This window comes from Chaetura pelagica, unplaced genomic scaffold (genome assembly GCF_000747805.2).
Source record: "Chaetura pelagica isolate M959 unplaced genomic scaffold, ChaPel_1.0 scaffold637, whole genome shotgun sequence".
Classification (NCBI taxonomy): Eukaryota; Metazoa; Chordata; class Aves; order Apodiformes; family Apodidae; genus Chaetura; species Chaetura pelagica.
This window is the reverse complement of record NW_009953950.1, coordinates 602,099-617,604: the sequence shown is the minus strand read 5'-3', so window position 1 is coordinate 617,604 and position 15,506 is coordinate 602,099. Positions and strand designations below refer to the sequence as shown.

The following is a 15,506-nucleotide window of genomic DNA, read 5'->3' as shown; positions in this document are numbered from 1 at the left end:
TTCCCTACAATAGATTTACTTGTATGTAAATTAAAACACACTTGGATGTCTGGTGTAAATTCACTTGTGCGTCAACTTCAGGGTATGCAGAAACAGAGCAGCTTTTTGCATAAATCTGCATTGTGGGTCAAGAGTCAAGTTCAGTCTTCCTCTTTGGATGTTAAAAGGTAATTGTGGTGTACAAGTCCATTTCAGAAGATGTTATCCAAAACAAAGTATGATTAGTTCTATACTGGTTTTTATTTAATTGGTATCTGTGTTACTGAGAGTTTTTTCAGCCATTCAAGAGATGAGAGCTGTGGCATAGAGCATAACTTAAAATGCCCTTGGTATAGAACGTATATACTATATATATAGCATTGTATCAGTGTAAAGCAGAGCACCTTGTTTTTACTGGATCCTGACAAACTTGTTTGAAGTGTTTTCTCCTTTTCTTAGCCTTCAGGTTTTGATCTCTGAAGTTAGTGATTTGTTGTCTCAGCTTATGGAAGCTGGCAAACAGTCTGAACATCTTGTGGGAGCTTATGTTGAACATGTTATGCCAAACAAAACTGAGTGGGAGAAATTGCATGAGTCCCTATCCACTGAGGTATGAAAGTGAAAATGAACTTGTACATGCTAGTCAATCTTTCCTCAAGTATCTGTCCTTTAGGGTGATAAGCATTCTTTATTTTGACATGGTACTGCAGTTATGAATATGTATGTCTGTCTAGAGGTTCTTCTCAGCTTCTGTCCCTGACAGAGGACAAAATCTGTATGTTTATCCAGTACTGCTGGAGAAAATTAAAGTCTGTGAAATGACCCTTTTCTGCACGGAACACCAGCAACATACTCTGAGTCAGGAATTTTGTCTACAATATACATGATGAAGATGTTCTTTTCTTTAAGTTAATTCTTCTAGAAGATTTATTTTGTGAAATATAGCAGTATCTGCAGAGGAGCATAATATGCTGACTATCAACAAAATGCTAACATAAATAGATTGGAGAATGGGGAAGCACATAAATTTTCTGTCCAAACACTGGTCTTCAGTAACTACTGTTTCTTGTAAAATGCATAGAGTTCTGAAGACACATTTTAATTTCTGAGGGACCAATGCAGCTTCAATTTACTGCTGTGCATTTAGGGGTTTTTTTTTGTGTGCTGGGGTGGGTCATCTATTGTGGTTTTGGTTGGTTTTGGAGATGGAGTTAGGCTCTTCTCAGTGATGACCAGTGATAGGACAAGGGGTAACGGGTGCAAATTGGAACATAGGAGGTTCAAGGTGAATATCCGAAAAAAATTTTTTACTGCGAGAGTTACAGGGCCTTGGAACAGGCTGCCCAGGGAGGTTGTGGAGTCTCCTTCACTGAAGACATTCAAAACCCACCTGGATGAGTTCCTGTGTGATGTGCTCTAGGTGACCCTGCTCTGGCAGGGGGGGTTGGACTAGATGATCTTTCGAGGTCCCTTCCAACCCCTAGGATTCTAGGATTCTATGATTTGTATCTTTCATGGTCATTTTTAAAATAATTTTGAATATTAAACATCAAATAGATCATAACTCCTTTATGCATCATTAAAATATCAGTTAATTGTTCATGTTTTTCTTATGTATGTATTTCAGTGGATGCACAAACCTCTTTTGGAAGGAAGGCTTAGTATGAATTGTGAACCTTTGGGATCATGTGTCAAGCTGTGTGGCACAACCAAACTTCCAGGCCATTTGTGTACTTCAGCCTTATTGAGTAAAATGGTGCTACTTGAACTGGAAAATAGTATAGTCCATGGAAATGATGATGCTGAAAGAAAGAAAATTGACAACATAAGTAAGTTACAATGGAAAAACTTAAATAAATTTGCCTTTATAATGGTTGTAAATTAACCTGAATTCAAAACTAATAAAGTTTGGTATATAGGTGTGAGAAATCATCCTTCTACATATTATTGGGTTTTGTTTGTTTTTCTTTAATTCTCCTTTAAAACTGTAAGTATGCACAAGTATAGTGCCTATATTTCTAGGACTTTTGTGATTATATATATGCCATCTTAACAGACCTTTGAAATTGGAGCAATTTCAATTTATGATGAACTTCAAAGTTGTTTATTGCCAAAACATGTGGTGCATTGGCATGAGTGGGCAATAGGAACTGTATCTGTGCCATCAAATAAATTGTTTGAGTGTTTAGCCATAATGTAACGATATTTTGAGGCAGCAATTTTTCCTAATTCCACCAGATGGAATCTTGTATCTTTTTATTTACAGAATGCTCAAATTAGACCCAGCGTTGTCAAATTCTGTCTCCAAAAGTCTCACCATTATTAGAAGTGTAATTGTTCAGTATGGGTCCTTGTAAGCTAATGAAGAGACCATATGCTAGCTTTCAGAATCAGATTTGTTTGTTTTTTTCAGGACTTAGATCTTCATTGCCTTGTCTGAAAAAAAAATAAAATAGCAAGGAGTTCTTGTCATGCTTGATTTGCTTTAAAATTTCCTAAACATCTAGAACAGATTATTATAGCCTTTGAATCTCTTGTATTTTGTGATGCAGTGACAAATATCCAGTTCATGCTCTGAGATTGTGTGTAATGTCATCTTTTTAATGCACTGAAATCATACTTTAAAATCCCAGCAATGCCTCAGCCTGAAACTTTTTGCATAAGCACTGAATATATTCAGCAAGTGTTTCTAAACAACAACCTTTGTTTAATTAGTTGCAGAGCTCTTGTACTCATTACAATGGATTGAAGAATTGGAGAATCCTCCTTATCTGCTTCTGGAATATCTTCATATGTTAGAAGAAATGCACATCACGTTTGAGAAGTTCAGTACACTTAGCAATACAACTAGCCTTCAGGAAACAGTATTTGATAGGTATGTAAGAACAAGTAAAACAACCCTTAACTCTGTCTTCATATTTTGCATTTTATCAAGTGTTACCATAATTCCTTATGTGTACTGATTCAAAATTAATCCAAATGCTTTTGTTGTGAACTGTACATCTGTATATGTTAACCAGAATCTGTCTTCTTTTTTGAAGATCAGAGGAGCATGGAAGATTATGGTCCCTAACCATGGCTAAAGTGATTCGAGTGGAGAACACTGTGTCTTGTGAGATGAAACAGCTTTTTAAGACAACAGAAGGGTACCTTAATATATCTTTATATATAATCTTGTAGTTTGTTGCTGATGTTGATAGTGTCAAATGATAGTGATTCTGATGAATGACAACTGAAGACTGAAAATTTTGTAATATATATGTATGCTATGTAAAAGTAAGACTCAGTGTGTGGGAATAGTTACACCATAGCATATTAGATAATTATGCACCAATTTACATTCTCTTTACTAGTTAAATGTTTGGGTTTGTTTCATTCTGGATGTTTTGCTTGTATGAATAGGTTTCTGCCATTAACAGAGGGCAGATTGCACACACTTCAGTGTCTATCACCATTTTTAATTGAGGAAGAAAAGAGAGAACTTGTCTTCCACTGTGTGGCCAAGCTTATGACGTGCACACAGACAGAGCTTTCCAGCACGGATGGTGAGTATGTTCTTGCCTTAATTCACTTCATTAGAATTTATGAACATTATTTTGTAATAACGTTTACTTTTAGATAAAATGTGTTAACTCTAATGATACCATTTTTCCTAGAAAGAAATGTCTTCTCAGTTTGCATGTTTCTTCTAGACTGTTTGGTGTAGTACTTTTCTGCCTTCTTTAGGAAGTACAAGCTATACTGTCTGGTTCAAAATTAGAACAATAAGATTTAGGCTGATATTATTAAAAGAGTTTTGATATTGCTGTACTTTTTGTTTGTTCTATCTGACTTAGACACATATGTGAATATCAAATTTGGCATTTAATAATTTAGGCTTTACACAGCATGCAAAAATGTTACTATTTTCAACTGATAATGTCATGATTGTCTTTAGATGCTTTAGCAAGACCTCTTTCCCAGTTTATGTACAATTTTGGAGTAGTTTTTCCAGTGCATGTGATATAGTGTCCTGAGTCAGAACTGCTCTACAAAGACTTTCAGCAGCTTTGTGAAAAATTTGTTGAGATTGTTAAGATGTTATAGTATTGTTTTGAATATCCTTTAAAAAAACCTTTGTATTTTCACAAACTTGTTGCTTTTCAAGAAAATTATTTGGAAGTGCTCATACACAGTTCTACATATTTGAAATAGATGTTGTTTAAAAGAAAAAACTTACTCTTTTTTCTCAGTACTGCTTTTGTGCTTTCTTGCACATACTCTTATTGAACAGTATATATAAAAACTTGAAAGTTGATTTTGTATTTGTTATTTGTGTATTTGTTAACACGACTGTTCTTACATTAAAAAATAATATCTTTGGTCATTTATATTTGGGTTTTTTTTAATTATCAGAGAGTTCTTCAAATGGATGTCCTCAAAATGTGAAATTTTTCAGTGTTGGTGTTGTTTCAGCAATTGATAAGAATCTTCAGTCTTTCTACAGTGATAGTTTCCCTAACTCTTACTCTTCTGACTTAGTTAAGCTTTCTTGGCTTTCTGAGTGAACTGGTGAACCAACCAAATGCGGCTGTGAAAATTAAATCAGAAAATGGGGAAAACAATCCTCCCCTGCTATAAAAGTTTTTTTTTCTAAACACAGGTCTGCATTTTCCTTTCAGCTGCTTCTCATTTTCCTAGAGACTTCTAAGCAGACAACATATACCTAAATTTTCCCATTAAGTGTGACATAGGTTGTACTTGAACTTATCATTCAAGTTCCAATTCTTTTTAAAGATCGGGAAGGGGCTAGTGAAATTGTTGTAAATATTTGCATTGCTGCTTAAGTGTCCTAGTCTTTTTGTTTATTATGCGTAAATGGCACCTTGACTAACTCCATTCTCTGTTATGGGACTTGTAAGAAATCTTTTTCTCCAAGAAATCTAGATACATGCAGTTTTCCTTAAAGATGGAACTTCAATCAAAGTAAAAATTAGCACTCATATTTCATATTGGAATTCACATCTCACAGTTATATTTACTTAAATATCTGTCCAAAATATTGTTTAGCATACTGTATTTTTAGTAGCACAGATAGATTTAAATCTTAGCAGGTATTTTTCCTTTTTGCTGATTGTGTAAACCAACAATATTATGAGAGTTTTTAGTTGGTTTGAGGACTCTTTTTGTTTTGGGGTTTGTTTGATTGTTTTTTTAAGTTTGGGTTGAATATAGTACCTTGATTTAACAATGGCATCTCTGGTTTCAGTGTTCAAAGAAGAAAGCTTAGGTATTATCCAAACTATCTTAGAATATTAATGCTAAGTTCAAATAAAATAATTAAGTCAGTTGACACACATTTCAGTATTTGTTTAATCTTCATAGTAAAGACCTATTGAGTATGATATTTTTATGATGTTGTAGGAGCCTTTGGGTGTCTTTCCATTTTGAACTCCTGCTTGAATGATAGAAGTATTGATTGTGATCACCTACTACCTGGAATACTAAAAATCATAATATCTTGGAAAACTGATAATGAGGACAGCTTTCTCTTTAGCTGGTGGGTGCAATTTTGAGATAATTTGAGTTTTTTTTTGTTTCTAAACAAGAGTTTAAAAATACAGTGTGGTTATTAACAGAATCAACAAAATCAATTCCTAAATTACAATCACCATTTACTGTGCTAATACTACATTTTAAGGCTTTGTAGAATGGCATCCCTCAGTTTAATAGGCCTACCTATGAGTATCTAATAACTCATTCTGAAGAAAATTACCCAAGTGTTTGAAGGCTGGGAAACTAGGAGCTTTTTTAGTGTACCTAGGTATCAACTGTTTCAAAAGCATTTAAAACTGGCCAACTTTTGTAGGTGTCGCTGGATATTTAGTTGCAAATTCTGACTGCTTATTTAAGTAGCAGAAAGAAAACTTGGATACCTTAGGTGTCTGTTTTTCAAAATACTGTACCTGAGAATGTAACTTGGAAAGCAGGGAGTAAAAATATACTGAGGCTCATTTGTCTTGAGTATAGTGAGAAAGATCTAAGCAGCTAAGTCTTGAAAGAATGTGCACTTTTTGGACACTCGTGGGCTGAAATTTTATTTTAAAATTAGTAACTTAAATGATTATTTTTCCTGGATTGATTTTTGTTAACATTGCTAATTTAATAGTTTAGGTAAGCTTATTACTTGAGTGAATATGTAAATTGTACTTTTTGAGCAATGTGTATAACATATAAATGAGCAAGTAGCTCTGGTAGACTATTTGTATATGGTGATTATTTAAACTTGGCAGCTCATTTAGTATCCTAACTTTGAAAGATTTTGAGAGAGTATCAAAAGCTCATAGGGCAGAACTTGATGGAAGACTAAATTTGTCCTGAGAGGAGGAGTGAAGGCAAGAATATAAATACTTTTGTCTACAACGTGAAGATATGTAAGCATTAGTTGTATTTTTATTGCAGCAATCTGAAAGGAACAAGTGCTCAGTTGCTTGGTTTCAACATAGAGATGATGCGTTACATTCCCTTGTTGCTGAAGTATTCCACAGCTCCTTTGGCCGATAGTGAGTGGGACTTTATCATGTGCTCCATGCTGGCTTGGTTAGAGGTAATATGAAAGAGACTATTACTAACCATTGTGTTGAAGCTTTTAACAGGGTCTCCTGATGCCCTCTCATCCTAGTGGACTGATGCAGGAGAGGGAGGTTTAAAAAAATAAGCTATGGAATAAATAAATCTGATAATTTCATCCTAAATGTTTGAAAGCTGTTTGTTGAAAGTTCATCTATTTATAAAGTAGAAAATTTGGTATAAAGATGAAATGGTAAAACATTGTAGAAGTTGAGCCACATAGCAATTAAATTTAAGCAAAGATGCATGAGGATAGCCAAGAAGAATGGAAATCAGAGTGCTCCTAATGGTACTTATTTAAAGTTTAGAATGCTCTTAATGTATGTGCTAACTTTCTAGTACTTTAGGGTAATGATCAATATTAATAGCTGGTTACTCATAATTTTAAAGATTATTTATTTTAAAAAGCATCTTAATCAAAATATGGAGCTAGGAAATTAACCTTTACTTACTGCATGAGTGCTGTTGTTCCATCTCCAGTTTTGATGTGACTTGACTTTTTACAGTATTCTCTGGATATGGCAGGCATCTAGTTAGCCTAGCAACTGTTTGACACAATGTTCAAAAGAATTGTACAAAGTCCTTTTTTCACTTTTTCATCTTCTTACCTATGCTGTATGTTCCTCAAAACTGTATTTTTTAATTAAAAACGAACCAACTAAACAACAAGCTTGTACAAAAGTTAGGTGCTTAGGAATATTCATATTTATTGTTCCTTTTTGGGGAAAAGTAGTAAAAAGAAAAATAAGAAGAAGCAGTGTTGGCAGAGAGGAAATATTCTCCTGATGGCCAGTTCAATAATTTCCCATTAACAATAGTGCATTGCCAGTTTGCAACTTGGCAATACGAGCATGATACTGAAATGGCTTTTTTTATCTTTGGGAGAGAAAAGTGAGAGCAATTCACATATCAGCTTTGACTCACATGGCTTCACAAGTGCTCCAGATAAGTTACAGGAGCGTAAATTTGTATTTCAATCCACTTGGTGGCAGTTTCTTTCTATTATTATAAAGAAGGTCGTATAAGGAAAGCAATCCAGGATTCTAAATATATGACTTGGAAATAATTTTCAGTAAGTCTTACTAAAAGACAGATTATATTTTTAAACTTTTGTCTTTTTTCAACCCAAATAGTTTTAAAATTATCTTTGCAATTGAGTCTATACTTTTTGGTATGGACTTGGAATGTGAAACATATTTTAAAGCAAATTCATAGCTAAGAAATGTTCCTCTTTTTTTTTTTTTTTCCCTTCTAGACAACAAGTGAAAACCGTTCACTTTATCATGTCCCACTTGTGCAGATTTTTGCTTGTGTCAGTTGTGACTTGGCATCTGCCCTTAGTGCCTACTTTGAAGCTGCTGCTCCTGAAACTACTGAAAACCTTCCTGCAAACTTGATCAGTGAATGGAAAGAATTCTTTTCTGAAGGAATTCACAATTTGCTGTTGCCTTTGTTGGTGAAAATCACAGGCAAGTTTATGGCAAGGAGGCTAATAGTGGTACCTGTCAGGCTATTCTGAAATAGAATTTGGTGGGTAGTTTTTTAATTTGTAGGGATATTATGTCAACAGAGCTTATAAGAACTCACTTACATGGCAATTAGTAATTGCAGTTAATATTGTGACTTCTAAGATTAGATGGATTCTGATAAGCAGAATCTGAGCTGTTTCTAGTAATGCTTGTTTATGATATCGTACATACATTCTTTATCACAGCTTCTCTTTCTCTGTTTTAAATAGGAGAAACCAAAAATACATCTGAAGGCTCCTTTCAGAACTCTGTCTTAACATCTTTGGGTGAAGCTCTAACGTACATCTCAAAGGACCAGCTGTTAAACCATAAGTTGCCAGCAAAGTTTGTTGCAAGCCAGAAAACAAATCTTCCAGATAAACTCCAGACTCTACTAAATACGTTGTCTCCGTTGTTGCTTTTCCGGGCTAGACCTGTACAGATTTCTGTCTACCATATGTTATATAAGTAAGAATAAAAAACTTTGTCACATCCCTCCCCCCTTTTTTTTAATATGTGCTGTAGAACATGCACATATAGATACATTTAGCAGAGTCATGTTCCATTATGGGACAAAATTCTTAACTGGGAAGTTTTTTGGAGAACATTATGTAAAGCTATGAATGTTAAATTTATTTTTAAAAGGAGACTAAATATATACTGAGAAATGTTACTGTAGTATATGAAGGTAGAATTTTATTTTCTGTACCATAGTTACGTAGATGCCATTATCATAACTAAAAAGCTATTTCTTTTTAGCCCTTGTTTTGACACTTGGAGAATCCTAAAATGTAAACTGAAATATTCCATGTTTGATCTGGGTCTGACAGTATTGTTAAATAGTATGACCTTTTTATTTTCACTAGTTTAGCTAATAAAATGAAGAAGGTGAATAAAAATGTGTAGTATTACCGTGAACTTACTGGATATCTCTAATAGCAAAAGAGAGAATACAGAATTTTAAAAATAGTATGTGCATTTGCACAAAATGCAGACTGTGAGGCAGATGGTTAAAGTGTAAGAAGCTACCACTATCTTTCACTTATACTGAGGCATAAAGTTGCAGTAGCTTTATTCTGAGATAGAGTAGTTTATCTTAGCATGACTCAGGAAGTATAAAGATCTGAAAAAGAAGTGAGCAGAGCTACATGCTTGCTGGCTACTGTTCTTCAGGAGCCAACTTTACAATGGTGACATCTTTTAAAGATTCTCTGTTATTATTAAGAAATAATTGCCAATATTGTATAATGTTGAAATTAATAAGCAAAGAACTATGCATTAAATATATGAAAGTAGTAACAATTAAATCTTACTTTCTTTCTGTAATTCTATAGATTAATGCCTGAATTGCCTAAATTTGATGATGAAGATCTCAAATCTTATGGTGATGAAGAGGAAGAGTCGGCATTGTGTGTATTTTTTCTTATGGTTTTTTTTTTATGACTGTTTTATGTATTTTTAAATGTGTTACAAGAGTTGAGGTTTGCATCAGAGTAGTTGTCTATCAGGAGATGTTAAAAGAAAAAACTACATGGCTATGACAATAGGGTCATAAATACTGAAACTATTCAATATAATTGGTTAAATCTTCCTTTGTGCTAAAAGTGGAAACAGTAATTGCAGTTGTTTTCTAGGTACAGTTAATAGAGTAAGTGCAACATATGTACTCATGTAGTCTATATTGTAACCTTGATGGATTTTTACTAGACTGCTGTCCTGTATGTCCAGCTTTGCAGGTAACTTGAGTTTCTTGAACCTCCAAATTTGACCTGGGTGTTTTAGCTTGACAAAGAAAGGAAGAAAGCAAACCAGCTGTCCATGATGTAGGTTAAATCAGCTCAGCCTTAGACAAGTTTCAGATTAAGGGATCAGCGTTCAGTTTGTTTGTCTTGCAAGAGGTAAAAACACTAACTGTCCATTTAATGGAAAAACAATTAAAATCTAGAACTAATGTATAAATCTGAAAGTAATTTTTTCTTAGCAGAAAGTCCCTTTAATGTAGAAGATACCAGGCATTACCAACAGGTTTAGAGGAAAGCTGTGAATGTGAATGCAGTTAATGTTCTGCTCAAGATTTGAGTTTACTATGATAGCTAATATTTTTCCATAGATCTCCTCCAGCAGCTCTTATGTCTGTCCTGGCCACTCAAGAACTCTTGCTAGAAAATATCCTGGAATGCATTCCAGTTGGAGAATTTGCAGTTATTCAGCCCCTGAGCGATGAGTTCTGCCTTGTTTTAGGATATCTTATCACTTGGAAGTTAACCTTAGCTTTCTTCAGAGCAGCTTCTTCTCAGGTATATGTTTAGTCTTTTCCTTTTAATTAAAATTTCTTAACGTGCTTATTTGATTTGAACCTTGGAAGTTTAATCCAGACTTCTTATTCCTTTAATTATGTATCTTGTTTTTGTGGAATTACTGTAATTCTGAAAGCATGAATAGACTTAGATTTCTGTATGTCAGTAGTTAAGGATGGTAATATTAGAGCAATAAGGATTAAAATTGATTAATGGATGATTCTTTCTGGCATTTTCAAACAAGCTTGCTACATTTTATGATCTTCTAACAATTCAAAGTGGTGCAGAGAACTAAACCACTCTTCTGAACACTTGTTCCAAATCAGTCTTGCTTATTCTCCCTACAGAAACTTAGGTGTGTTATTTACAAAGTAAGCTATATTTGTTAAATCTTATCTGTATTTTATGTTTGTTTTGTTTTTTGTTTTTTGTTTTTTTTTAAAACTATCAGCTGCGAGTTCTCTACTCACAATACCTTAGAAGAACTAAAAGCTTGAATAAACTGCTTTATCACTTGTTCAGGCTTATGCCTGAAAACCCTGTCTTTTCTGGGCCAACTTCAGAAGTTCCAAATAAGGACACAAAAACCTTCTTTACTGAAGAGCTTCAATTAGATGTCAAAGGTTAGTAAAACTTAAATTTGTGCATTTGAGAGAGTTTTGATATCACTGAAGTTTAAATATGCTCTTCTGCTTTAAAATACATATGTAAAAAAAAAAATCTTACCTGTACAAAAGACACACATGCAAATACACGTTTAATAATCTGGCTGACATCCCCCATTTGAAGATTAACCAAAGCTGAAATGTTTATCAGAAAAATTAAAAAAAAAAATCAAATAACCAGGAAATTATTATTCAGTTAAGGCAGAAATATACATTGCTACTACTATCAGAAACTTGAATGTATGAAAATATTCCAATATACTAAAAATGTGTGATCTGTTCTGGGACTTCTCTATTGCTTCTGGATATTTTTTTTAATGCTAAATGGAATTTCTATTTATTTTTTCTATTTTAATATGTATAAAAAACAAATTCAAAATATATTTTAATATTTTTTAGATGTTTGAGATGTTAAATTGTGTGTTGTTTTCATTACACATTCAGAAAATGCAGAGAAGATACACTGGTTTTTTAGATGCAAAACATGAAAAAGAGAAATAGTTTTGAAAGTCACTTAGTTGAAATTATTGTTTTATATACCTGTATAGCTCTTGAGTTCTCATTTCTTAATTTTTCCTTTAACATCACTGTATGTTGTAGAACTATTTGCCTGGATGACAGTAAGAAAGAATTACTAACATGACATCCCCAGAGAAGGATTTGCCTTACGTTTTTATGCAATTCTGTAGAACACTGCAAACCTCAGATATGCTCCAAATACCTTGTTTGTTCACTCTAGTGTGTGAGCAGTTTGTCATTTATAGGATATAAAGTTATTCTTGATTTCTGATAGTCCACCTACAGTTCATATCAAAATTGGAAAATGAATTCTCAGTTGTGAAGTGTTAGCCTAAGAAACAAGCCAGACTGATGGAGAAAGGCAGAGTCAAACAAGCACTTTCAGTAGCAAATATAGAAGGAGCATGTACATAAAATTCCAGTTACCACAGTTACATTGGTATCAAAATTTTTGTATGTGGTGTGGAGGAACCAACATTTATGACTTCTGTGTTAGAATATTTCAACATCTTTTCTTTCCCTCCCAGGGAGAGGAGTCCTGTCATCCCAGATTCCACACTTGGCCTGCTCTGTGTACCATATAACACTGAAAGACTTGCCAGCCATGGTCAGGCTTTGGTGGAATAGCTGTGAGAAACGTGTCTTCAATGTTGTAGACAAATTTACAAGCAAATATGTCAGCAGCGTGCTTTCGGCACAGGAAATATCTTCTGTTCAGACCAGCACACAGTTATTTAATGGCATGACGGTTCGTAAGACTTTTTGTCTTTTTTTTGTGATTTACTAGAGTTTTTTGAGACATTTTAAGAAATGTTACTTCTCAGAACCAGACTGTATTACAGTGTTTCATAGGATGGCTTTTTTGTTGTTCTAAGTGACTAATGAAAACATAATTTAGCTTGGTATCTAAATATTGAGTTGATGTTTACTAATATTCTATTTGGGGAAAAAAAATATGGAAGAAACTGCTATGAATATACTTATTTTTGGTTTATTAAATATGTAATCAATCAGTAAACTGAAAAATGGCAGGTAATTTGTTTTGCCAAGATATGAGTGGATTTTTATTATCTTTGAGAAAAGTGTTTTCCCAGTCTAAGAAAATTATGTAACACGTGTAGTAAAGTATTTATGTGTTGGGGTTTTATATATATATATAAATAAAAAAAGACTAGAGATTATATTAATTTCTGTGGATTTTTTAATGTGCATTTTTATAGGTAAAAGCTCGGTCTGCAGCACGGGAAGTCATTGCTACCTATTCAATTGATGATATATTTATTGAGCTAATAATACAGCTTCCATCCAATTACCCACTGGGATCCATAACAGTTGAGAGTGGCAAGAGGGTTGGTGTGGCTGTACCACAGTGGCGCAATTGGATGCTACAGCTAAGCACGTATCTTACACATCAGGTGAGTTTAGAGCAAGCCCATAGTTTTGAAAACTTAAAAAGACTCCTGATAATAGAAAAATATTCCTAGTAATGTCATATTATTTAGATTAGTATAATGGGTCTCAACTGTAGATCTCAAAGGACTACAAAGAATTGGTCACTCTTACCGTTTGCTTTGCTCCAGATGCTGAAACAGAGGTAAAATTACTGATGTTGTTAAATCCATAGCCAGAGTTGAAAATGTAGGTCTCTTAAGACATGGGCCAGTGTTTGCCACTTGTGACAATGCCATCTCAACTAATATTTGAAAATAAAAAACTAACAACAAAAGCCAAACCAAAAACCCCACTACGTTAAAGTGTTAAAGATTGGTGGTTGTTGAAATGGCATCATCTGTAGTTAGAACAAAAGAGTGACTGAAAATATTAAAGTCCCCTTTTAAGTGCTCATACGTGCATTCTTGTTGTTGTGATGAATGCTTGTTTATATACTACAGCATTAACAGCTTTTTTCCCTCTGTTAGAATGGAAGTATTATGGAAGGCTTATCTTTGTGGAAAAATAATGTGGATAAACGTTTTGAGGGTGTTGAAGACTGCATGATCTGTTTTTCAGTCATTCATGGTTCCAACTATTCTCTTCCCAAAAAAGCTTGCAGAACATGCAAGAAAAAGTTTCATTCAGCTTGCTTGGTAAGTACTTACACTAAGCTTTTTAAAAAGGCAAAATGTTAATTTCTTGTTTGAACCAGGAACGTCTGTTGTAATACCATCAATTCTCCATTATATCATTGGTGTACTTGGGATTAACTGAACTCATAAATTACTTTATGGATTTTGTACTAAGCTGTAAGGGCATGTAATGGGAGAGGGGTTGCTACACTTCTTAGTAGTTCATGTGTTGTGACACATCAACACAGAAACCATTACATCTACATAGGGCATAGCAGCACCTATAAATCTTCCTGTTACCAGCTCAAATATGGGGATAGAAAAGGTAAAATTTTACTTGATGTGGCATGCTTTTTAGTAAATTATGCTGATCTGGATAATGAATATTTAACTATATCCAAGTCAGCATTGGTTGTATGGTTACAGGTTGCCATATACTGAAGGAATTATTGCTGCCTTAAAAACACTAACTTTTTATTCTAAAACGAGACTAGGTGAGAATTCCTTTGTGTCAATTTTTTTAGAATAAAACTGTAGTGTTGTGTGTGTGCAATATGTGTATATACATATGTATCTATATGCTTATATAAGTGGAAAGCTGTTTTTTAAAAAACTTCTTAAAAGTGGTGGTTTTTTGACGTATAGTTAATGCTTTGATAGTTATATTCATTGGTAAATCATGGTTATTAAATGTGATAAACTAATGTTCCAGATATTTAGTTTGCATTCTTATATTAAATAGTTGTATTTCTCTTTCAGTACAAATGGTTCACATCCAGCAACAAATCTACCTGTCCACTCTGTCGAGAGACATTTTTCTGAAACAAAAAGGTCTTTTCTTCTTTTGGTGAGCGAAGTAATTAATGAAGAGGAGGCAATAAGCTCTATAACTTAGAATAATGTCAGTTACTTTAAATTCTTGACTAGTGGGCTATGACACACATTTACCTCTGGACTGTTTTTTGTAAATTTGAAGATTCTTCTTTGATATAAAGAAATATATAAGAATAATTTATTTTAATTTGTATATTTTTAAGGTATTGAGACATGCTAAAAATTCAGAAATAATGCAGTTAAGTCTGAAAAGTGGTGTTTAAGCCACTGCATAGTTGATAAAAACCTCTTAGGTATATTCTAACACAGTGTTATGCACTAACCCAGATTATGCCTCCTAATGTAACAGGTGTATTTAACATAGGTGGTATAAAGACTGGATTTTTTTATTATAGTGCATTCTTAATAGTTCCTCTTATGGAGACAATTAATGTTGTTGCTGTTAGACATTAAGGCATGGACCTAGGATGATAACCTTCAGTTAAAGCATAAAATTTAAACATAGCATGCTCTAAATTAACGTGTTTATGAACTGAGTTTTTCCAAAAAAAACTTAGCTATCCAACACCCTCAAAACATGAAAAGTCAGAAGCCCAAGTAGAGAGAGTACAATCGTTTCTGCATGACAATGAAAAACACTACCTATTTATCAACAATTGGCTTTTGAAGTGAAGGCATACACACTGATCAATTAATCAGTTCAGTTCATGTCTTCATTAGCTGGCAAACTGTCACTGAATGTACACTGTACTTCCACTGTCCCATTAAAAATAATGACTCTTAAGTGAACATGAAAGATGCATCAGAGTTTAATATTGTCTTCAAGTATACATTTTTTTCATGCTCTTTTTTTAACAGCAGTAGCATACTAATATATTCTAGCTTGGATGGTATTTGTGATGGATTTCTTTGAAAAGTCAATAAAAGGGGAGGACTGAATAACTTTTGTCAGTCTCTGTAATCTCTGGACTGCTGTGTCTTCATCTGTGTGCTAAACTTGCAGAAATTTATAGTATAAATTTTCAGATG

General features: G+C 33.6%; 1 protein-coding gene across 1 annotated transcript in view; it reads left to right on the top strand.

Moving 5' to 3' along the window:
- Positions 1–14,832, top strand: part of LTN1 (listerin E3 ubiquitin protein ligase 1) — a 27,894-nt gene extending 13,062 nt beyond the window's left edge. Inside the window, exons 13-29 of the mRNA XM_010001809.1 lie at positions 14–167; positions 439–589; positions 1,607–1,808; positions 2,695–2,854; positions 3,021–3,125; positions 3,382–3,524; positions 5,383–5,518; positions 6,421–6,565; positions 7,844–8,057; positions 8,327–8,564; positions 9,431–9,505; positions 10,207–10,393; positions 10,845–11,016; positions 12,105–12,325; positions 12,798–12,992; positions 13,497–13,664; positions 14,403–14,832. Of these exons, the coding sequence (XP_010000111.1) occupies positions 14–167; positions 439–589; positions 1,607–1,808; positions 2,695–2,854; positions 3,021–3,125; positions 3,382–3,524; positions 5,383–5,518; positions 6,421–6,565; positions 7,844–8,057; positions 8,327–8,564; positions 9,431–9,505; positions 10,207–10,393; positions 10,845–11,016; positions 12,105–12,325; positions 12,798–12,992; positions 13,497–13,664; positions 14,403–14,465 (2,729 nt within the window). The 3' untranslated portion in view covers positions 14,466–14,832. The remainder of the gene's footprint in view (positions 1–13; positions 168–438; positions 590–1,606; positions 1,809–2,694; positions 2,855–3,020; positions 3,126–3,381; positions 3,525–5,382; positions 5,519–6,420; positions 6,566–7,843; positions 8,058–8,326; positions 8,565–9,430; positions 9,506–10,206; positions 10,394–10,844; positions 11,017–12,104; positions 12,326–12,797; positions 12,993–13,496; positions 13,665–14,402) is intronic.
- The last annotated feature ends 674 nt before the right edge of the window (positions 14,833–15,506 follow it).